Source organism: Triplophysa rosa, linkage group LG4 (genome assembly GCF_024868665.1).
Source record: "Triplophysa rosa linkage group LG4, Trosa_1v2, whole genome shotgun sequence".
NCBI classification, from domain to species: Eukaryota; Metazoa; Chordata; class Actinopteri; order Cypriniformes; family Nemacheilidae; genus Triplophysa; species Triplophysa rosa.
The window spans coordinates 31,133,432-31,152,006 of NC_079893.1; the positions used below are offsets into that span (position 1 = coordinate 31,133,432).

General features: G+C 36.9%; 2 protein-coding genes across 5 annotated transcripts; both read left to right on the forward strand.

Moving 5' to 3' along the window:
• Positions 1-6: 6 nt before the first annotated feature.
• Positions 7-5,997, forward strand: LOC130553548 (CMRF35-like molecule 3). Of its 2 annotated transcripts, XM_057332580.1 has the most exons (10): positions 7-133; positions 941-1,102; positions 1,187-1,285; positions 1,532-1,569; positions 2,990-3,179; positions 3,279-3,599; positions 4,507-4,623; positions 4,737-4,823; positions 5,123-5,154; positions 5,336-5,997. In XM_057332580.1, exons 5-10 carry the CDS (start codon positions 3,119-3,121, stop codon positions 5,435-5,437), a joined length of 720 nt encoding a protein of 239 aa, XP_057188563.1. In that variant the 5' UTR covers positions 7-133; positions 941-1,102; positions 1,187-1,285; positions 1,532-1,569; positions 2,990-3,118; the 3' UTR covers positions 5,438-5,997. The 2 variants fall into 2 exon arrangements, with proteins under 2 accessions (XP_057188563.1, XP_057188565.1); XM_057332582.1 differs by lacking the exon at positions 7-133 and having other exon boundaries at positions 868-1,102.
• A 2,381-nt stretch (positions 5,998-8,378) lies between these two features.
• LOC130553544 (polymeric immunoglobulin receptor-like) lies at positions 8,379-14,464 on the forward strand. Of its 3 annotated transcripts, none has more exons than XM_057332571.1 (6): positions 8,379-8,601; positions 8,720-9,022; positions 9,114-9,440; positions 13,535-13,849; positions 13,934-14,245; positions 14,331-14,464. In XM_057332571.1, the coding sequence occupies exons 1-6, from the start codon at positions 8,562-8,564 to the stop codon at positions 14,426-14,428; spliced, it is 1,395 nt and encodes a 464-aa protein (XP_057188554.1). In that variant the 5' UTR covers positions 8,379-8,561; the 3' UTR covers positions 14,429-14,464. The 3 variants fall into 3 exon arrangements, with proteins under 3 accessions (XP_057188554.1, XP_057188556.1, XP_057188557.1); XM_057332573.1 differs by lacking the exons at positions 13,535-13,849; positions 13,934-14,245; positions 14,331-14,464 and adding exons at positions 9,576-9,857; positions 9,937-10,212; positions 11,577-12,104; XM_057332574.1 differs by lacking the exons at positions 13,535-13,849; positions 13,934-14,245; positions 14,331-14,464 and adding exons at positions 9,585-9,857; positions 9,937-10,212; positions 11,577-12,104.
• The last annotated feature ends 4,111 nt before the right edge of the window (positions 14,465-18,575 follow it).

Below are 18,575 nucleotides of genomic sequence, written 5' to 3' on the forward strand. Positions count from 1 at the left end.
GACACAACAGCATCAGTCTTCAATGTCACCATCACTGATCTGAATGAACATGATTCAGACACATACTATTGTGTAGTTGATATAGTCGGGTGGACAGATATCTACACTGAAGTGAAGCTGAATGTTAGAGAAGGTGAGTAACTCTGATGCTCTGAGACTCATGAAAACATCATCATATCAAACATGACTGTAGTTCTGTAACACATGAAGACTCATAAGATGAATCACCACCACTGAACATATTAAGACTTTTCATCCTTCTAATAAGTTTTTATTGGATTGTTTTTTGTTGTTCAGATTAATTGTGCTGATAACATGTGGTTAAATCTCAGTACAGGAGGATCTTGAATCACTGTGAAATGGTTTATTTTGTGATAACGACCAGCTGACTGAACATTACACTACAGTTTATCACGTGAATGAATTAATGCATGTGAAATAGTGATGGGTTTAGTCTCTTGCATGAATGCTTCCTTTAAAAAAACACAATCAAGACGAACACTTTGTTTGTACACACTAACTGTACTTGTGCTTGACCAGATGACTGTTGTGAGAAGAGCATCAGTCTGTCAGTTCCTTCAGGTGGATCTGTGAACATCAGCTGTAAATACCCACAATCCCACAGGACAGACGTGAAGTTTCTCTGCAGGACATCTGGAGCTGATATATGTGCTCATGAGAGACAGACACGAGACAGAGATCATGATGTTCTCATATATATATTTAGTGTCGCTCTTTTATTTTAAAGTCTGCTAGAAAGTCTTATCTTGCTGAGAAGCAGCAGTTTGTGGTTTTGTTTCTGGGTCAGTGCGTATGAGGAAACCAGCCTGGTGTAATAATAATGTGTGAAAGACGTTGGCAGTTCTGTGCAGTTTAACACGAGAATAGAGTAGTACCTCTCGTGGGTGCATAAACCATCACTGTGCTTTCTTTGTTTTAGACACAACTGATCACAAAACATCACCAACAACAACAACAACATCATCATCCTTCTTATCGTCTTTCTCATCAGTTCAGTCAACACTGGTCACGACATCATCATCCTCAACTTTCTCAAAAATTCAATCTACAATCACGTCAGCATCTCCTGTGACATCATCAGGTGCACATCGGGTTCTTACATACAGTTGTTGTTTTTCTTTTATCTGAAGTCACGTTGTCATATTGAATGTCTGTTTATTTTCAGACTCTTTGTTGATCATGAGTTTGTCTGTGGTTCTGGTTCTGATCATCACTGGCCTGTTGATGCTGACAGTGATTCTCTGGAAGAGACATCAGACTGCAGGTGAACACTCTCATTCTGCTTTAAACCACAATATGTTGACCGTTCCTGTATCTGAGAAACTGTGAAGATTGTTTGATCGCCTCCTGCTGGCTCCAACTAGAAATACAAATATTCAGTGATGTTTAGAAATATTTACTTAAGACAGAGAATACACATCCACATGTGATATGATGAGTACAGATGTGAGATGTCATTCAATCTGGATGAACGACTAAATGTGTTTTTTGGCCATTTCTAATTCCACAGTGACAAGATCTCACGCCGGTCCAGTAAACAAGGAGCAGGTGAGTTCAACTTCTGCTTTATTCTTGAATGTTTTGAGAAGAGAAGATCTCCAGAGCTGTATTTTCTCTTTATTTGTTCAGATTTCTCGAGCATCTTGTGATTACACCGAGATTAAAGACATCAGACGAGATGAAGTCTGCACTACTGATTCTCCTAACACTTTGTACGCCACGGCACAATTACCCACAATCCCCTCTGATTCTCCTAACACTGTGTACGCCACGGCACAATTACCCACAATCCCCTCTGATTCTGCTAACATTGTTTACGCTGAAGTAAAACAGCCGTAAGTGGCTGTGTCATATCTGATGGTCTCAATTACGCAACGGTGAACTTCCAAAACAAATATGACGGTTCTGATCCCGTCAGATTGAGAAATAATCAGGATCAGTATTCTACTGTCAATCATTGAGATACATAAATATCAGAGGAAGACAGTAGGACAGACAGTGAGCAGCGTTAGTAAGAATAAATGAAATGCTGGTGTGATGCGAACAACTTAAGTCAGATGTATTGTATTTAAATCTGTTTACAGAAAATAAGAGAAGACAGAATGTTTAAGTGTTATTTATGTTCATATTTTTAAGTATGCACTTTGGTTAGTAGATGTTTTATTGTGAGTTCTTGAAGTGTTAAGTCAAAGTTCCATTATGATTTGGAAAACATAGTTTAATGACTTGTAGCTTCTCCTGTTTTGTGGTCTTCCCATCCGTCGAAAGAGTTGAAATGTTTGTCACGCATTGTTGTAAATGGCCCCGCAGGTCCTTCACAGTTGAGATTTGTGTGTTGACTATTTTATAATAAACACCTCATGTTAATTATTTTTATGTCTTCATTTAGTTTATTTGTTTGAAATCTGTTGAAATTGTTGAATGTTTACAGTTTATGTTGAATTATTCAGATGTCTGGATTATTCAGTCCAGGTCGAGTCTTCAGTCAGTCCTGTGGCTCATTACAAAATTCAACGAGAAACTTACATTAAAAATACACTTTACTATACCAGTAAACAAATTTTACTTCATTTATTGTACATTTACTGTATGTCTAAATGGCAGAGAATGTGGGTTATTAAGCTTCAGAAGGGACTGCTTTTAAACCACGTGTTCAAACTATTTCCATAAACAGAGTCATGTACGGACTCATTTCCTGATTTAGTGTTTTTAGAAGCAATGGTCTCTTCCGTTTCTGTGAACTTTCCCCAAATGAATATTTTCTTCTGGACATGTTACATTCACATTATGGTATTATATTGAGGACACACTCATTTGAGAAAGTTGTTGATTTGTGTTGAGTTGAGATAATTGTGATGTATATGATGATGAACTTTGTGTCATGTGCAAATGATCAAGAGTTTGAGAGCAGCTCACACACAGACCCATCAGTTACTCGCCTCTGAAGCTTCTTCTCACTCTGTTTCAGCGGTTTTGACAGATACAGAGGAAGTACAAATGAGAAGTGGGCATGTTTGTCACTTTCAGCAGCTGTAGCAGAAAACATTGAAACCCACTGATACTCCTGAACAGCTTCAGATGAAGAAGACCAGAGAAGATGATTGAATACGCGAGAAGAATGAAGATGCCGTTGACTTTCACACTGCTGATGATTTCTGGTAAGAATCTGTCCATGTTCTCTGATCACAGAAGATCAAACGTCTTTTGACATTATCTTCAGAGATGAATCATGAATCTTCAACTCTTTGTTCTGTCAGGAGCTCTGAGCTTCACTGTGATGGGATATACAGGAGGAGCAGTCACCATCACATGTCCATATGACAGAGGATATACAAGTAATGAGAAATATTTTTGTAAAGGTCAGAAGCCAGTTATACCAAGGCCTGGATGGTGTTTTGACGTCATCAAGACTGATATTAAAGATAAAAGATTCTCTCTGTATGATGACACAACAGCATCAGTCTTCAATGTCACCATCACTGATCTGAATGAACATGATTCAGACACATACTATTGTGTAGTTGATATAGTCGGGTGGACAGATATCTACACTGAAGTGAAGCTGAATGTTAGAGAAGGTGAGTAACTCTGATGCTCTGAGACTCATGAAAACATCATCATATCAAACATGACCGTAGTTCTGTAACACATGAAGACTCATAAGATGAATCACCACCACTGAACATATAAAGTTTTTCATCCTTCTAATAAGTTTTTATTGGATTGTTTTTTGTTGTTCAGATTAATTGTGCTGATAACATGTGGTTAAATCTCAGTACAGGAGGATCTTGAATCACTGTGAAATGGTTTATTTTGTGATAATGATCAGCTGACTGAACATTACACTACAGTTTGTGAGACAGACACGAGACAGAGATCATGGTGTTCTCTTAATGTGACTGATCACAGATCAGCAGAATACTGGTGTGCACTTCAGACTGATGATCACAGACACAAGATCTTCATCACACGAGTACACATCACTGTCACTGATGAGGACACCTGTTTTACATTGAAGACTTTCACAAGAAAACATTTATTTACAGCAGAAAACTGCGTGATGCATCAGGGACTGAAGCCTACAGCACACCACTGAACAGAATAATGTGCTGACTTCAGTTCAAATCTAGATTGTTTTGCACACTTTAATTGTACATGCAACCCACAGCCACTAGGGGCAGTGACAGTGAACTGAATCAGTAACCAGTGTACAGTAGACATGTCAGGATAGAAGATATATGATTAATTTAGTTTGTCTGAATCCGTCACTGCCTACATGGTTATTTTATGACTTAAATTTTTCAAGCATTTGTATCTGAGTTTGTGTGTCAGGAAATGTATGCTTTATGTAGAGAATGTGTGAAATGTATCATTCCATAGCATCATTCAGAAGTTTATTTTTACCGTAAGAAAATATGAGAACGTTTTTGTTTTGTTTTGTTTACCATAAATCTCCATGTTACAGTCAATACTTTATTGTTATAGTTACGTTTGTTGTCCAGATGTCATCATCACCACCATCATCACCATCATCATCACCATCATTTCCAACACTGGAAACTTCAATGTTCACAGAAATCCAACAAACTAAACAAACAACAGGTATTTTTCAACTACAGTTTGTCATTTTTTAAAATGTGAAAATGTAAATTGGTGTTATTAAATTTGCGTGCGTCTTATCCAATTTGCTATCAAACAGATTCTCTTACTTTCAGGTTTTTTTGTAATGATTATCTCTGAGGTTTTATTTTTGCTGCTGGTCAGAGTTCCCCTGCTTCTACTGGCCATTCGACAGACTCACGGTAATTCTCTGTTCATATCTTCATTTTAATTGTGCAGTTTTCTGATGCTTCATTGGACTGTTTGAACATCACCCTCTACATGATTCCCTTTAAAGGAATAGTTCCCCTAAAATATTGTGCCCATTGACTTGACCACAGTCATTTTTATTCCTGCTATGGGAATGGGGACCGACGAGCTTTATCTCCCTCTACTGGCCTTCAGTAAATGTGCTTGAGGGTGGCAGATGTAAGCATATGCCTTCATCATTTTGTTAATCTGTTTAATAATGTTTGTTTGTATGTTTCTGACTTCTCTTAAGGGTCAGACCTGAGCTTAATAAACACAGTTGAGGTGAGTTTTTATCATCCAGTGTTTTACCATCATGCTGTTTTAACAACATGTTGCATGAAGTCTTTCTGTAATGACAGTATGACGGTATCAAATACTAATAACAATAAACGTGAAATCAATGCGTACATTCAGCTGTTTGCTTGAATTGTGACAAACTTCTCATGTTTTGTGTTTTCTGCAGTTTAATGCTTGTGATAAAGCTGACCTTCATTCTGATGCAAACACAGACAGCAGAACAACAGTAGTCTACAGTCTTCACTTACCAATAAACCCTCCTGAGTAGTTAAACCTCTCTGATAGATCGCAAACTGTGAGCAAATGTCCATCATTAGATCTTAATTATGTAAAACAGTTATTTTTAAATGTATATATAATAGATTTGTAAGCAATGTTGAATGTGTTGCAAGTGTTTAGTTCCCTTTCTCTCAACACTGTTTATAATACTCTTCAAGTGTTTTAAATGCTGTTATTGAATTTGTTATTGGCAATATTAGTTGTCTGTAATCTGACATACAGACATAAATCCTTTCCAGCAACTTCTGTAAGATTTGATGAAGTCTTGTAATATCGCACATCATGAAGAACCTGTTGGATTTTTGGTCACGTGTTTTGTGTTCGTCTGCTGTCCATGGTGCTGAATTTCTGCTCTCACGTTCACTTCACTGCAGTCACCACTAGAGGACACCACTGCTGTGTTATATGGTTCAGTCTAGAAGTTGTCCAGCTGTACGTGTGATTTACCCACATGAGAAAAATCTGAGTTGAATGAATTACCTTACAGTTCCTTGTTTCTTTCAATTCAATAACTACAATAGTAACAATAACCGTAAAACTCATGTAAATCTGCAAAATTCAGTACCTTGTTGTATAAAATCTTTATATTAAATCTTATTAATACATTTAATCGAAGTGTGCCAGTTGTCTGTGTATAATGTTCGAATGATTAGAAATGTCATGATACTCAATACAGTTACTATAGACACCATGACCACGTGTGTCCACCAGAGGGCAGTGTAGCCATAAATTCGTGTGTCAAAACATAATTCAAGTATTTTAAGACAACATCTACAGAGGAGAATGTAACGAAATAATATAGAATACATTTATTAGCATGTGAAAAGCCCACCCACTGAAAATATGAATGGATGGGGTGTTTAAAAAATTAAGTAACTTCCTTTGTCGTATAGTTTTTGGACATGTCTGTTTTGGATGTGTGAGTAATGTGTGTACAAATATAGCATGTTTTACTTCTCTCTCTCCCTGAAATGTAGAGGAAGAGGAAATAGGAAGTGGCTGTGTTTGTTACGTTCAGCAGCTGTAGCAGAAAACATTGAAACACGATGACACTCCTGAAGAGAGATTAAGAAGAACAGAGAAGATGATTCATTAATCTTCAATGTCACCATCACTGATCTGAAGCGATAGGATTCAGGCACATACCAGTGCGCAGTCGAACATTCTTATTTTGAAGATTCTTACACAGAAGTGAACTTGATTTTTAGAGAAAATGAGTAACTCTGACATAAAACACCATCATACCAACCACAGACTGTGATGACAGTTACTGTTACTGTAAGACATGAAAACCCATCAAGGCAAATGTAAAGTCTTTTTATCCACTCACTTAAAATGATTTTATTCTATGTTTAATAAACTGAAATAAGTGATATTTTACTGAATTATTATACTCCTCGATTACCCACAATTCCCTCCGATGCTTCTGATACTGTCTCTGCTGTTCCTCAATTACCCACAATCCCCTCTGATGCTCCTGAAACTGTCTCTGCAATTACTCAATTACCCACAATCCCTCGGATGCTCCTGAAACTGTCTCTGCTGTTCCTCGATTACCCACAATTCCCTCCGATGCTCCTGAAACTGTCTCTGCAATTACTCAATTACCCACAATCCCTCGGATGCTCCTGAAACTGTGTCTGCTCTTCCTCAATTACCCACAATCCCCTCTGATGCTCCTGAAACTGTCTCTGCAATTACTCAATTACCCACAATCCCTCGGATGCTCCTGAAACTGTGTCTGCTCTTCCTCAATTACCCACAATTCCCTCCGATGCTCCTGAAACTGTGTCTGCTCTTCCTCAATTACCCACAATCCCCTCGGATGCTCCTGAAACTGTCTCTGCTGTTCCTCGATTACCCACAATTCCCTCCGATGCTCCTGAAACTGTGTCTGCTCTTCCTCAATTACCCACACTTTCATTTCAACAGTAGCTTAGCGACATCCGGCGACACGAGCAACAGTGACCGTTAGTGTCAGGAAATGGGCGTGTCTAGTTGAGAATTGCTCAACGATATGCAAGAGAAACTTTAGGGAGCAACAACCAATAGGAGTAAAGCAGCAGAGCGCACATCATCCGTCTCTTGTCAGTTACTGCAGTGCTTGTTTATAACTGTTACTTGAGAAACCAAAGCTAGCAACGCCTTCTAACCACCTCGTAGCAAGAGACTGGTGACACACAGCGGCAGAGTCACCGGAGGTGTGTTCACAGCTTGTGGCGCCATCTAGAGGTGAATATTAGTAAGAGTTCTGACTGACTGCTGCTGTCCGTGGTGCTGAACTCACACACACACACACGCACACACACACGCACACACACACACACACACACACACACTCACACACAGAAATGTTAATGTGTTGCTAGCATTTGTGTTTTTGTGTTCAGAACATTTTAGTGTTTAAAATGTTTAATATTAATCTAAAATCTAATTAATCTAACTTGATTGCACATTTCCTGATGCCCCAATCTATAAACGCCCTCTAGTGGAATATTTAACTATTGTCACTGTAAAGATTTTTTTGCAGGCAAGCAGCAGTCTGTTATTATTTTGAGTATTTTGTGTAATTTTAATGGTAATACAAGTCGTATAGAACGTAACTTGATGTGCACTTTTGACTTTGTTTTATTACTAAGCTCTTACTGTGAATAAAAACTGTGAATACAATATCTTTAAAAAACATCAGGAAATATGTGAGTTTATCCAACGCTATGATTTTAAATATCGGAACATAACAATGTCATGGATGATAAATGCAGGAGCTCTTTAATATTTTTGTTAAAATCTTGGAATACAAAAATCAGCAGTAAACTACAGTGCCATAAATTCTGTCAATGAGTGTTTTGTCTCAAACTTTTTTACATTTAATATACGAGAATATCCATTTGTAAAAGAAGTTAATCGTATTCGCAGCTAGAGGGCGCTGTTTGAGTGTGATGAATGACGTGTTGAGTGACTAGTGATAGTGGGCGGGGCCAGTAAAGCTGATGATCACTGATAAGAGCTGAAGAAAGAGGAAGAAAGTCAAGCAGTCACATGTAGAGACACACAGACAACATTCAGCATCAAGAAGATCAACAGAGCTGCTGTGAAGCTGAACTCAAGTCACAATGAACATCCTCCTCATCTTCACTTTCTTCATCATCTCAGGTCACAACTTTTCTCTTTCTCATCATGTCATCATACACTTATTTCACTCATTTATATCACTGGACACACAAATGAAAGGACTAGATCAGCTTTCTGACACTATCAATCTGATTGACAGGTGCTGTGAGATGCTTCGATGTGATTGGATATTCTGGAGGAAGTGTTCTTGTGGATTCACACAAACCTTGGTATACTGATGTTAAACAATATCTATATACATGGCAGAATAATAAATGGAATATCCTAATAAAAAATGAGGACAGTCGTAAATGGATTAAAGAGAGAAGATTCACACTGTTCTGCACAGAAAACGGACACTTGATGATCTTCATCAGAGATCTCAACACACAGGATTCTGGAACATACCGGATTGGGGTTGAAGACAAATGGTCCACTAAAATGAGTCTGAAAGTGACAGAAGGTGAGTTATTATAAACATGAGTGAAGTATCTGCTGATCATGTCAAAGCTACTGATGATTGTGAAATAAATGTCTTCATGTGTGATTGACAGATTCATGTTGTGGGGCGTCACAGAGAGTGATGGTGAATACTGGACAAACTGCAAACTTCACATGTCAATATTCACAAGATTATAAAACTAATGAGAAGATGATATTTAAAAAGGGAAATGAAATGATTGAGACATTTATTTCCACCACTAATGTAAAGACAAAAAAGGAAAGAATGAACATTCACGATGACACACAAATCGATCTCTTGAGTGTGAGAATAACTGATGTGAGATCAGAAGATGCAGGAGTTTATTTATGTGGAGTTTATCTCAACAAAACCTCCTACAGTTACTCCATTCTTACTGCTGTTCATCTTCACATTATGAGTGAGTAGAAGAAACTCTCAATAACATCTGATGTAAATTCACACAGTCTGTGTTTGTACTGATGACTGATGATGTTTCTGTGTGTGTGTGTGTGCGTGCGTGCGTGCGTGCGTGCGTGCGTGCGTGTGTGCGAAGTGCCTCCAGTGTTTGGAGATGAAGGAGGATCTGCTCACGTCATCTGTCCTTATGATCCCATCTATAAATCAAAGTCCAAAAAACTGTTGAAGAGTTGTAGAGATGAAAAGACTCTCATGGAGATGAACAGATGGAGTGTGAATGATGACATGACAGCAAGTGTGTTTAGTGTGAACATCACTGGACTGACAGCAGAGGATGCTGGGAAATACTGCTGTGCAGTGACATTAGAAACAGACGTGATTTATCTTTACACTCATCTCATTATTCTCATCAAACAGGGTGAGACACATTGTCACTAATAATCCATCTAAAAAGGGACTTTGTTTGAATGTGACTCTTGATGATTTCTTCTTTAAAGAGCTTCTCTTGAATAAGCGTGAAGGAGACAACATGTCAATGGAGTGCAAACATCACGCTGAATATCAGAAAGTCTTCTGTAAAGCACATGAAGTCTCAATGTGTGTCAATGATGGAGTTTCATTCCAGTGGATCAGAGATGATGGATTCTCTTTAAGTGATGAAACATCTACTGGAGTCTTTACTGTAAACATCAGTCATCTGAGAGAAGAGCATTCTGGGATATACTGGTGTGGATCTCACATCATCACTAAAGTGCATCTAAACGTCACCAGAGGTGAGAGAAGTTCATTTCATTTGCATCAAGCCAACAATATAACTGAGTCTAAAAAGTTTTTTATATACAATTATTTCATAGTGTAAGTAAAGTCATACTTGTGATGTCATGAGGGTGAGAATATTATGAGAGGATTTTTCAGGTTTCTTTAACATCATTGGTTACCAAAGAGTAAAACATAGAAAACAAATGTATGTTCAACCAGCGGTGCGGGTCACATGTACAGTAGTCTCAGCCTCAGACGTCACGCCGACGGACCGTTGGCTGAACGTCTGATGCATAAGGCACACTTTTCTGGACACACTTCAGCACGTTCGAAGTCGTCATCTGATTGGTTGAATTTGACAGGATTTCCGGGAGATGTGCGTGTCACGTTTTTTAACGGTCCGCCTGGAAACAACACGAAGCCGTCTGATGTAAGAAGTAAGCCGTCGTGTTTACAACAGTTGCTATAAGAGTTCATCACGATCGACTAAACGCTTAATTCTCAAAAGTATGCGAGGTTCACGGCATAAACGTATAATCATTGTTGTTTCTGTTAACTTTTGACACGTTTGTGAATGTACACAAGTCTGTTTCTGTGGGGACATTTCCACGCCTCTAAACATGACGCGGCACAAAACCAAACATGATTGGTTTCTTTACCTGTCAGTCATATGGCCTCTTGGGCGGGCCTTGGCCATAGAAAGCGGCAATACATTCCAGACCTTCATAATGAAGATCTGGCTAGGCGAGACTAGGTTAGACAGCATGTCAAAGATGAAGTATGTTGGATTTTAATGAGTACTTTTCTGAAATTGTGATTTTCATTAGACTTTTACATATATACATTTCAGAAAAGACCAAAGAAAAGCATTTCAATTTACAACATTGACAATTTCGAAAGAATGCAAGACTTCTATCATTTCTAGATGATCTCACAAATAATATGGAAATAATAAATATAATTTTAGAAGAAGCCGTGTTGGTTTGTACGTGAAGTGTTTGAGTGAGAAAGCGGGTCATATTCTCAGAGCAGCTCTGAACCACAGATGAAGTCTGAGATTAGTTTGACTGTCAGCAGTTTCTCAGGAAACCACAAATGACACAAAATGACTAGAGATAAATGATCAGATTGAGAAGAAAAGTAAAGCAGGAGACATACGTTCAATAGACCATTTTCCACAAGTAATAAATATTGTGTGAATATAATGACAGATGAGAACAGAATTAATCATCCGTGAGGTACAAACCTGATGAAAAACATAATCTCTGTAAATATTCAGTTTAAACATCATTCCACTTTTTTTCAAATATTGAGTTGACTAAAGCATGTTGATGAAATGACGTTTATGTAATTCCATGTTTGTGTGTGATTGTTTTAGTTTCAGCTCTCTTCATCATCCTCATCATCACTTCTGTGAGTGTTCTGCTGCTGATGAAAACAATAATTCTGCTGTTGAATTTAGGATTCATCAGAAAAATAAGCAAACCGAAGCTCCCTGACACACATCCCAGTTTTGCGTATTAATTTACTAAAGTTGTTTTCAAATTCACTTCATTCATGTTCTGTTGAGAATGAGCTGATTTTTCATGTGTTTGTAAGATACTCATATATTTCATTAATAAACAGTATTTTTTATTTCAGGTATGATGTGTGTCATTAAAGTCTATTGTATGATATGAATGTTGTGTGTTTACTGGTCAGTGTGAGGACTAATATACTACATCTGTATATGAGCTCAAACACTGAGAGAAATCATGACTAACACATTCTAACAGTAAAACTTCAGCTCAAATCAACATCATGTGTGTTTCACTCCCCCTGCTGGTTATTATGAGTCATTACACAAACCTCTGACAGTGTGTCACGTGATCATTTCACACTATAATGATCTCCTCATAAACACTGAATGAGCTCATGGTCAACTACTGGAACTCTATGAAGTTTTTCTTATAAGTGATATAATAAATAAGACAATATAGTTTGTTAAGATAAATGATATAAAGTCTGAGTGTCACCTTAACGTCTGATTGTGAAGCACGTGGATAGTAGCATCACGTTTTATGGCTAAAACATGTCTGTACAGTCCAAAACACGTGAACAATAATACAAAAATGACAAACTAATAAACTTTAATGAGTGTGTGTGTGTGTAAGAGTGATGTCCACTAGAGGGCGCTGTGTGAGTGTGATGAATGACGTGTTGAGTGACTGGTGATAGTGGGCGGGGCCATAAAGCTGATGATCACTGATAAGAGCTGAAGAAAGAGGAAGAAAGTCAAGCAGTCACATGTAGAGACACACAGACAACATTCAGCATCAAGAAGATCAACAGAGCTGCTGTGAAGCTGAACTCAAGTCACAATGAACATCCTCCTCATCTTCACTTTCTTCATCATCTCAGGTCACAACTTTTCTCTTTCTCATCATGTCATCATACACTTATTTCACTCATTTATATCACTGGACACACAAATGAAAGGACTAGATCAGCTTTCTGACACTATCAATCTGATTGACAGGTGCTGTGAGATGCTTCGATGTGATTGGATATTCTGGAGGAAGTGTTCTTGTGGATTCACACAAACCTTGGCACACTGGCTATAAACAATATCTATAATAAGAAGCAACGAGAAAATAATACATGATTATAAATTGGATTAAATGGAACAGATTCACTCTGTTTAGTGATGAAAAAGGATATTTCATGATCTTCATGAGAGATGTGAACACACAGGATTCTGGAACATACCGGATTGGTGTTGATGGTCACTGGTCTATTGATATGAGTCTGAAAGTGAAAGAAGGTGAGTTATTATAAACATGAGTGAAGTATCTGCTGATCATGTCAAAGCTACTGATGATTGTGAAATAAATGTCTTCATGTGTGATTGACAGATTCATGTTGTGGGGAGTCACGGAGAGTGATGGTGAATACTGGACAAACTGCAAACTTCAGATGTCAATATTCACAACATTATAAAACTGATGTCAAGATCATATATAAAGAAGGAAAAAAATCAATTGATGAGATAATCTACACCACTGCCATACAAAATCAGAAAGGAAAATTCCACATATCTGATGATAGAGATAATAATCTCTTGAGTGTAAGAATGACTGATGTGAGATCAGAAGATGCAGGAGTTTATTTATGTGGAGTTTGGCTTTACAGATACACCTACACCTACTGGATTTTTACTGCTGTTCATCTTCACATTATGAGTGAGTAGAAGAAACTCTCAATAACATCTGATGTAAATTCACACAGTCTGTGTTTGCTGCTGTAATATTTGATGAAGACACTGATTCATTCATATGTGATGTTTGTGATTGACAGGTAAAGTGGGTGTGGTCACAGCGAGCGGATACTCAGCAGGTGGAATCATCTTCAAGTGTCATCACCATCAATACAAAAGCAACACAAAATATGTGAGTAAAGAATCAGATGGATGTTGTGAGAGGAAGTCTCCATCAGTTCAGGATCAGTGGATGGACAATGGAGATGTTTGTGTGTATGATGACACCAGAGCAGGAGTCTTGATGGTGTATTTTAGAGAGCTGAACGCTGGACATGCTGGAACATACAGGTGTGGAGTGAATCCATCTCAATATACTGACACATTCACTCAAGTCCAGCTCCACATTAAAGACGGTGAGAAGCTTGAGATCATTTACTGACTTTTCTTCAATTCAAATATCAGGTAGATTTTAACATGTGTTATTTCATGTCTTATAGATACAGTTTTGTCTCATTGGTGGGTGAATAAATCTGTTTCTGTTGGTGATGAAGTCAATATTACCTGTCAGATCCCAGAGGAACATCAATTCAGTCCAAAAGTCTTCTGTAAAGAGGATGAAAATCACATCTGTCAAAGCGTCATCAGATCTGAAGTGAAAGTAAATGATTTCTCTGATAAAAGTGTTTTTACTGTGATCATCAGTGATGTGACAGTGAGAGATGCTGGAGTTTACTGGTGTGGAGCAGAAACCAGTCGCACAGATTTCACTTTCATCTCTCTCACCACTAAAGTTCAACTCAAACTCAGCAGTGAGAACATTCTCTCTTCATTTCTTGTCATTGTCTTTTAATCACTATAAATATTCACAAATCAATGTCATGTGTGTGTGTGAAGTGCCTCCAGTGTTTGGAGATGAAGGAGGATCTGCTCACATCATCTGTCCTTATGATCCCATCTATAAATCAAAGTCCAAAAAACTGTTGAAGAGTTGAAGAGATGAGAAGACTCTCATGGAGATGAACAGATGGAGTGTGAATGATGACATGACAGCAAGTGTGTTTAGTGTGAACATCACTGGACTGACAGCAGAGGATGCTGGGAAATACTGCTGTGCAGTGACATTAGAAACAGACGTGATTTATCTTTACACTCATCTCATTATTCTCATCAAACCGGGTGAGACACATTGTCACTAATAATCCATCTAAAAAGGGACTTTGTTTGAATGTGAATCTTGATGATTTCTTCTTTAAAGAGCTTCTCTTGAATAAGCGTGAAGGAGACAACATGTCAATGGAGTGCAAACATCACGCTGAATATCAGAAAGTCTTCTGTAAAGCACATGAAGTCTCAATGTGTGTCAATGATGGAGTTTCATTCCAGTGGATCAGAGATGATGGATTCTCTTTAAGTGATGAAACATCTACTGGAGTCTTTACTGTAAACATCAGTCATCTGAGAGAAGAGCATTCTGGGATATACTGGTGTGGATCTCACATCATCACTAAAGTGCATCTAAACGTCACCAGAGGTCAGAGAAGTTCAGTTCTTTACTTCATCATTTTTAGACAGACAAGCACTTTCATTTGGCCATCTCTCTCACAGATGTGTTTGAATAATTTGTTATTCTGGGGAATTAATATTACATTATTTTACTGAAAGTGTTTATGTTATAATCTATAATTGCGCATAAACTATCAGACTGAACTGTTTGCATTCATGCTTTAAATGTAGATCAGTAGATTACAGATCAGTTTATCATTTTGTGAATAATTTTGAAATTAAAAGCATCAGTGTCTTTACGTGTTGTTGTCCTGCAGTGAGTGACAAAAGTTAAACTATTAAATATTTTATATAATCGTTTCAATTGATGATGAAAGAGAAGCTCTTGAGTTTTGTGGTTATTGTGATTTTCGGGGTTCCTGTAGCTCAACATATAAATCATTTCATTTTCAGATAGCAAAGATCATTGATTTCATGTTGAATAAATGTTACATTGCTTATTCTCAACATTAATTCAACGATAAATTAATTATTTTGCTTTCTGGGTTAGCAGTTTGATTACCAGAAAACACACATAATGAAATTGTTTTTGTGATGGATGAAAGTGTCGGTCAAATGCATCATTATTGATTTAAAATAAAGTTAAATAATGTCTGGTCTGTTAAACACTGAAAATGAATCTGAACTCATGCAGTGGACAACTCTTTATTGTTACATACACCTGGAGTTATTAATAATGATCATTTCTGTCTGTGACCTGTGACCTCCACTGCCCTCAAATAATATTCAGAAAATAATTGATGACCAATAATCAGATTATTTCAGTATTTGTAAAGAGCAATCTTAGAGTAGTGATAGCTTTATATAAAGTGTGTTCATTATGTCACAGTGTGTCTGAGAAACGCTGTTTGTGTGATGAACTGACATGTTTTTTCCGACCACAGAAAATAGTTGAAGGTTCAGCATGTAAATTTATTTGAGGTGTGAAGGTTTAACAAACACATTCAGGAAACCAACAGTGAGACCACATGAACAGAGAGAAATACACATAAGAACAGAGGTTATGTGCAGTCTGCTCAAGAAAAACTATTGTTTTATAAAACTACATTAATAACTCATCATTCAGTGTTAAAGAGACATTTTTTAAGCAAACACTGGAAATATTCCTGTATTTAACACATCACATGTGTGCCTCCACAACTTCACTTGTGGACTAAAAACATCCACAAATATTACCATGAACAGAACAACAGATACTAATTGTGAAATATTATTGAACATTAATTGAGTTTGTATTGTACATTCATGTTTACATTTTGGCCGACACTTTTATTCAAAGAGATTTACAACGTTTTTAAGGTTCATGTTTTTAATCATTATTATGTTTTCTTGGAATCAAACTCACAACTCTTGTGCTGCTAGTGCAATGCTCAAAGAAATATGTCAAATATTAAATGTGTAAATTGGATATGAATACTAATCAATAGAAATGTGTAAAAATGTATAATGTAAATATGTAATGTATTTGTATCTGTATATAGTTATTATTTTGTTTAGTTTCAGATTCCTCAGTGATGATGATGATCGTCATTATAGTGTTTGTCTGTGTGATTCTGCTGCTGATTGGAGGAATCACTTTTATTGTTTGTAAATTCAAACACAACAAGACACCAGGTGATGATTACACACACACACACACACACATACACACGCACGGACGCAGACACACACACACACACGGACGCAGACATACACACAAACACGCACGCATACACACACACACACACACACACACACACATAAAATGTAATAAATATACAATTACGTTTTTTTTTTAATTCTCTCCCAGATCCTGGATCATTACCCACAATCCCCTCCTCTGATGATGTTCTGTACTCTGCTGTCCGTTTCCACAAGCGTGAAGATTCTGTCACTGATGTTTCAGTCGCCTTCAGTAAGGAAGAGATTTACACCACTGTCAGACACAACACAAGACTCGAATAACACAAACATCATTTAAACGTTTATTTTCACCTGTCCCACTGCAAATATAAACAAGTCACAGTGTCTTTTGCTACATTTTTTAGAACCTCCTAAATATCTGCTCTTAAACAGCCAGTTAAACCTCATAACATTGGAACAGAACTGTTAAAACACTTTTCTAAGATTTGAATAACTTTTTTAGCTCTTGAAAACCTCAGAACTCTTTGACATATGAGCTTCAGACTTATTGAGAACTTATGTTGTTTATATATTTATTTTCATGCCTTTAAAATTACAAATGCAATTTTTGCTGTTAAAATCTCATCATATTACATAGGGATGTAACAATATTATCTGTATCGTGTTATTGCAATAGCAAAATCGTCTCAATATTATCGTGGTCACAAGACTGTATGAATCAATAGGTCTTCCGGGCCTAACATAGAGAAAGTTAGAAAAAATAATAGATGTTACATTTGGCAAGGTCCATCTGGTGCAATTGTTTGATTTTAAAAGGGATTTTTAGGTCATTTGACCAATCTCATACTATAACTCATACCTCTAAACAACAGTTATAATTAGAGGATAAAGAAAAGAGGATGCTTGGGCACCTTTCCCAGTCATCATTTGTCATTTTAAATATTGCAATAAATATCGTACCTCGGAATTATCGTACAGTGAGATTTTGATATTGTTACATCCCTAATATTACATTATATATTATACTGTTTTAATCAAAAGCACCAAAAAAACAACTTTCTAAATCAAATCCCTGTTGGTGATGAATTATTAAAGTGAAAGATGAATTCTTGCTTTTCTTTCACTTGCTGTTTATATTCTTGTGATCATATAAGGCAGATGTCACGGTTGTTTTTCTTGTAACAAATAAACATGAGAGTCAGATGAAGGTGTGATTAAAAACAGGAAATGGTTTACGGTTTCAAAAATAGCCTCAAAAGTTTCCACAAGCCTCTTCTCTCTCTGCATGAGCTGGTTACTGGTCACTGGATTTGTTTTTACATTTGCTTAAATTTGGACAGTGTATTTTTAAATAGAGTTTAAATGTGTGATTTCTCTTTTATGATTTGTGTTAATAATAATAATATGTGTTCACTTATGAATCTTTACAGAAGCACACACACTAAACACACACAGATGTGATGATGTGAATGAATGTTGTGGCGCCATCTAGAGGTGAATATTAGTAAGAGTTCTGACTGACTGCTGCTGTCCGTGGTGCTGAACTCACAGACGACTGTTAAAGTGATTCTTAAACACACAACTGCACATATCACACACACAACATTCACATCATCAACAAGTGTGATCCAGAAGAGAGATCCAGATTGATCTGTGTAACTTTCAGTTTAAGAAAACATATATTTTCTTGTAGCACATCATCTTTCAAAACTCAGTGGTGAACAAATCTTCATCAAAACGCTTAACCTGTTGAAGAATGTAATATTCTGAAAATATTTCTATATGCACAATGTTTTCATGCCAGTCAAATTTTGTTGCCAAAAAGCGATGTCACTGTTGTGATAGCACATCCCAGTTGAGTTACAAAAATATGTTCATTTTCATTATATTAGAATATATCAGTATTTAACTTTTAATGGTGAGTCAATATAATACATATTGAAAAAATGACTT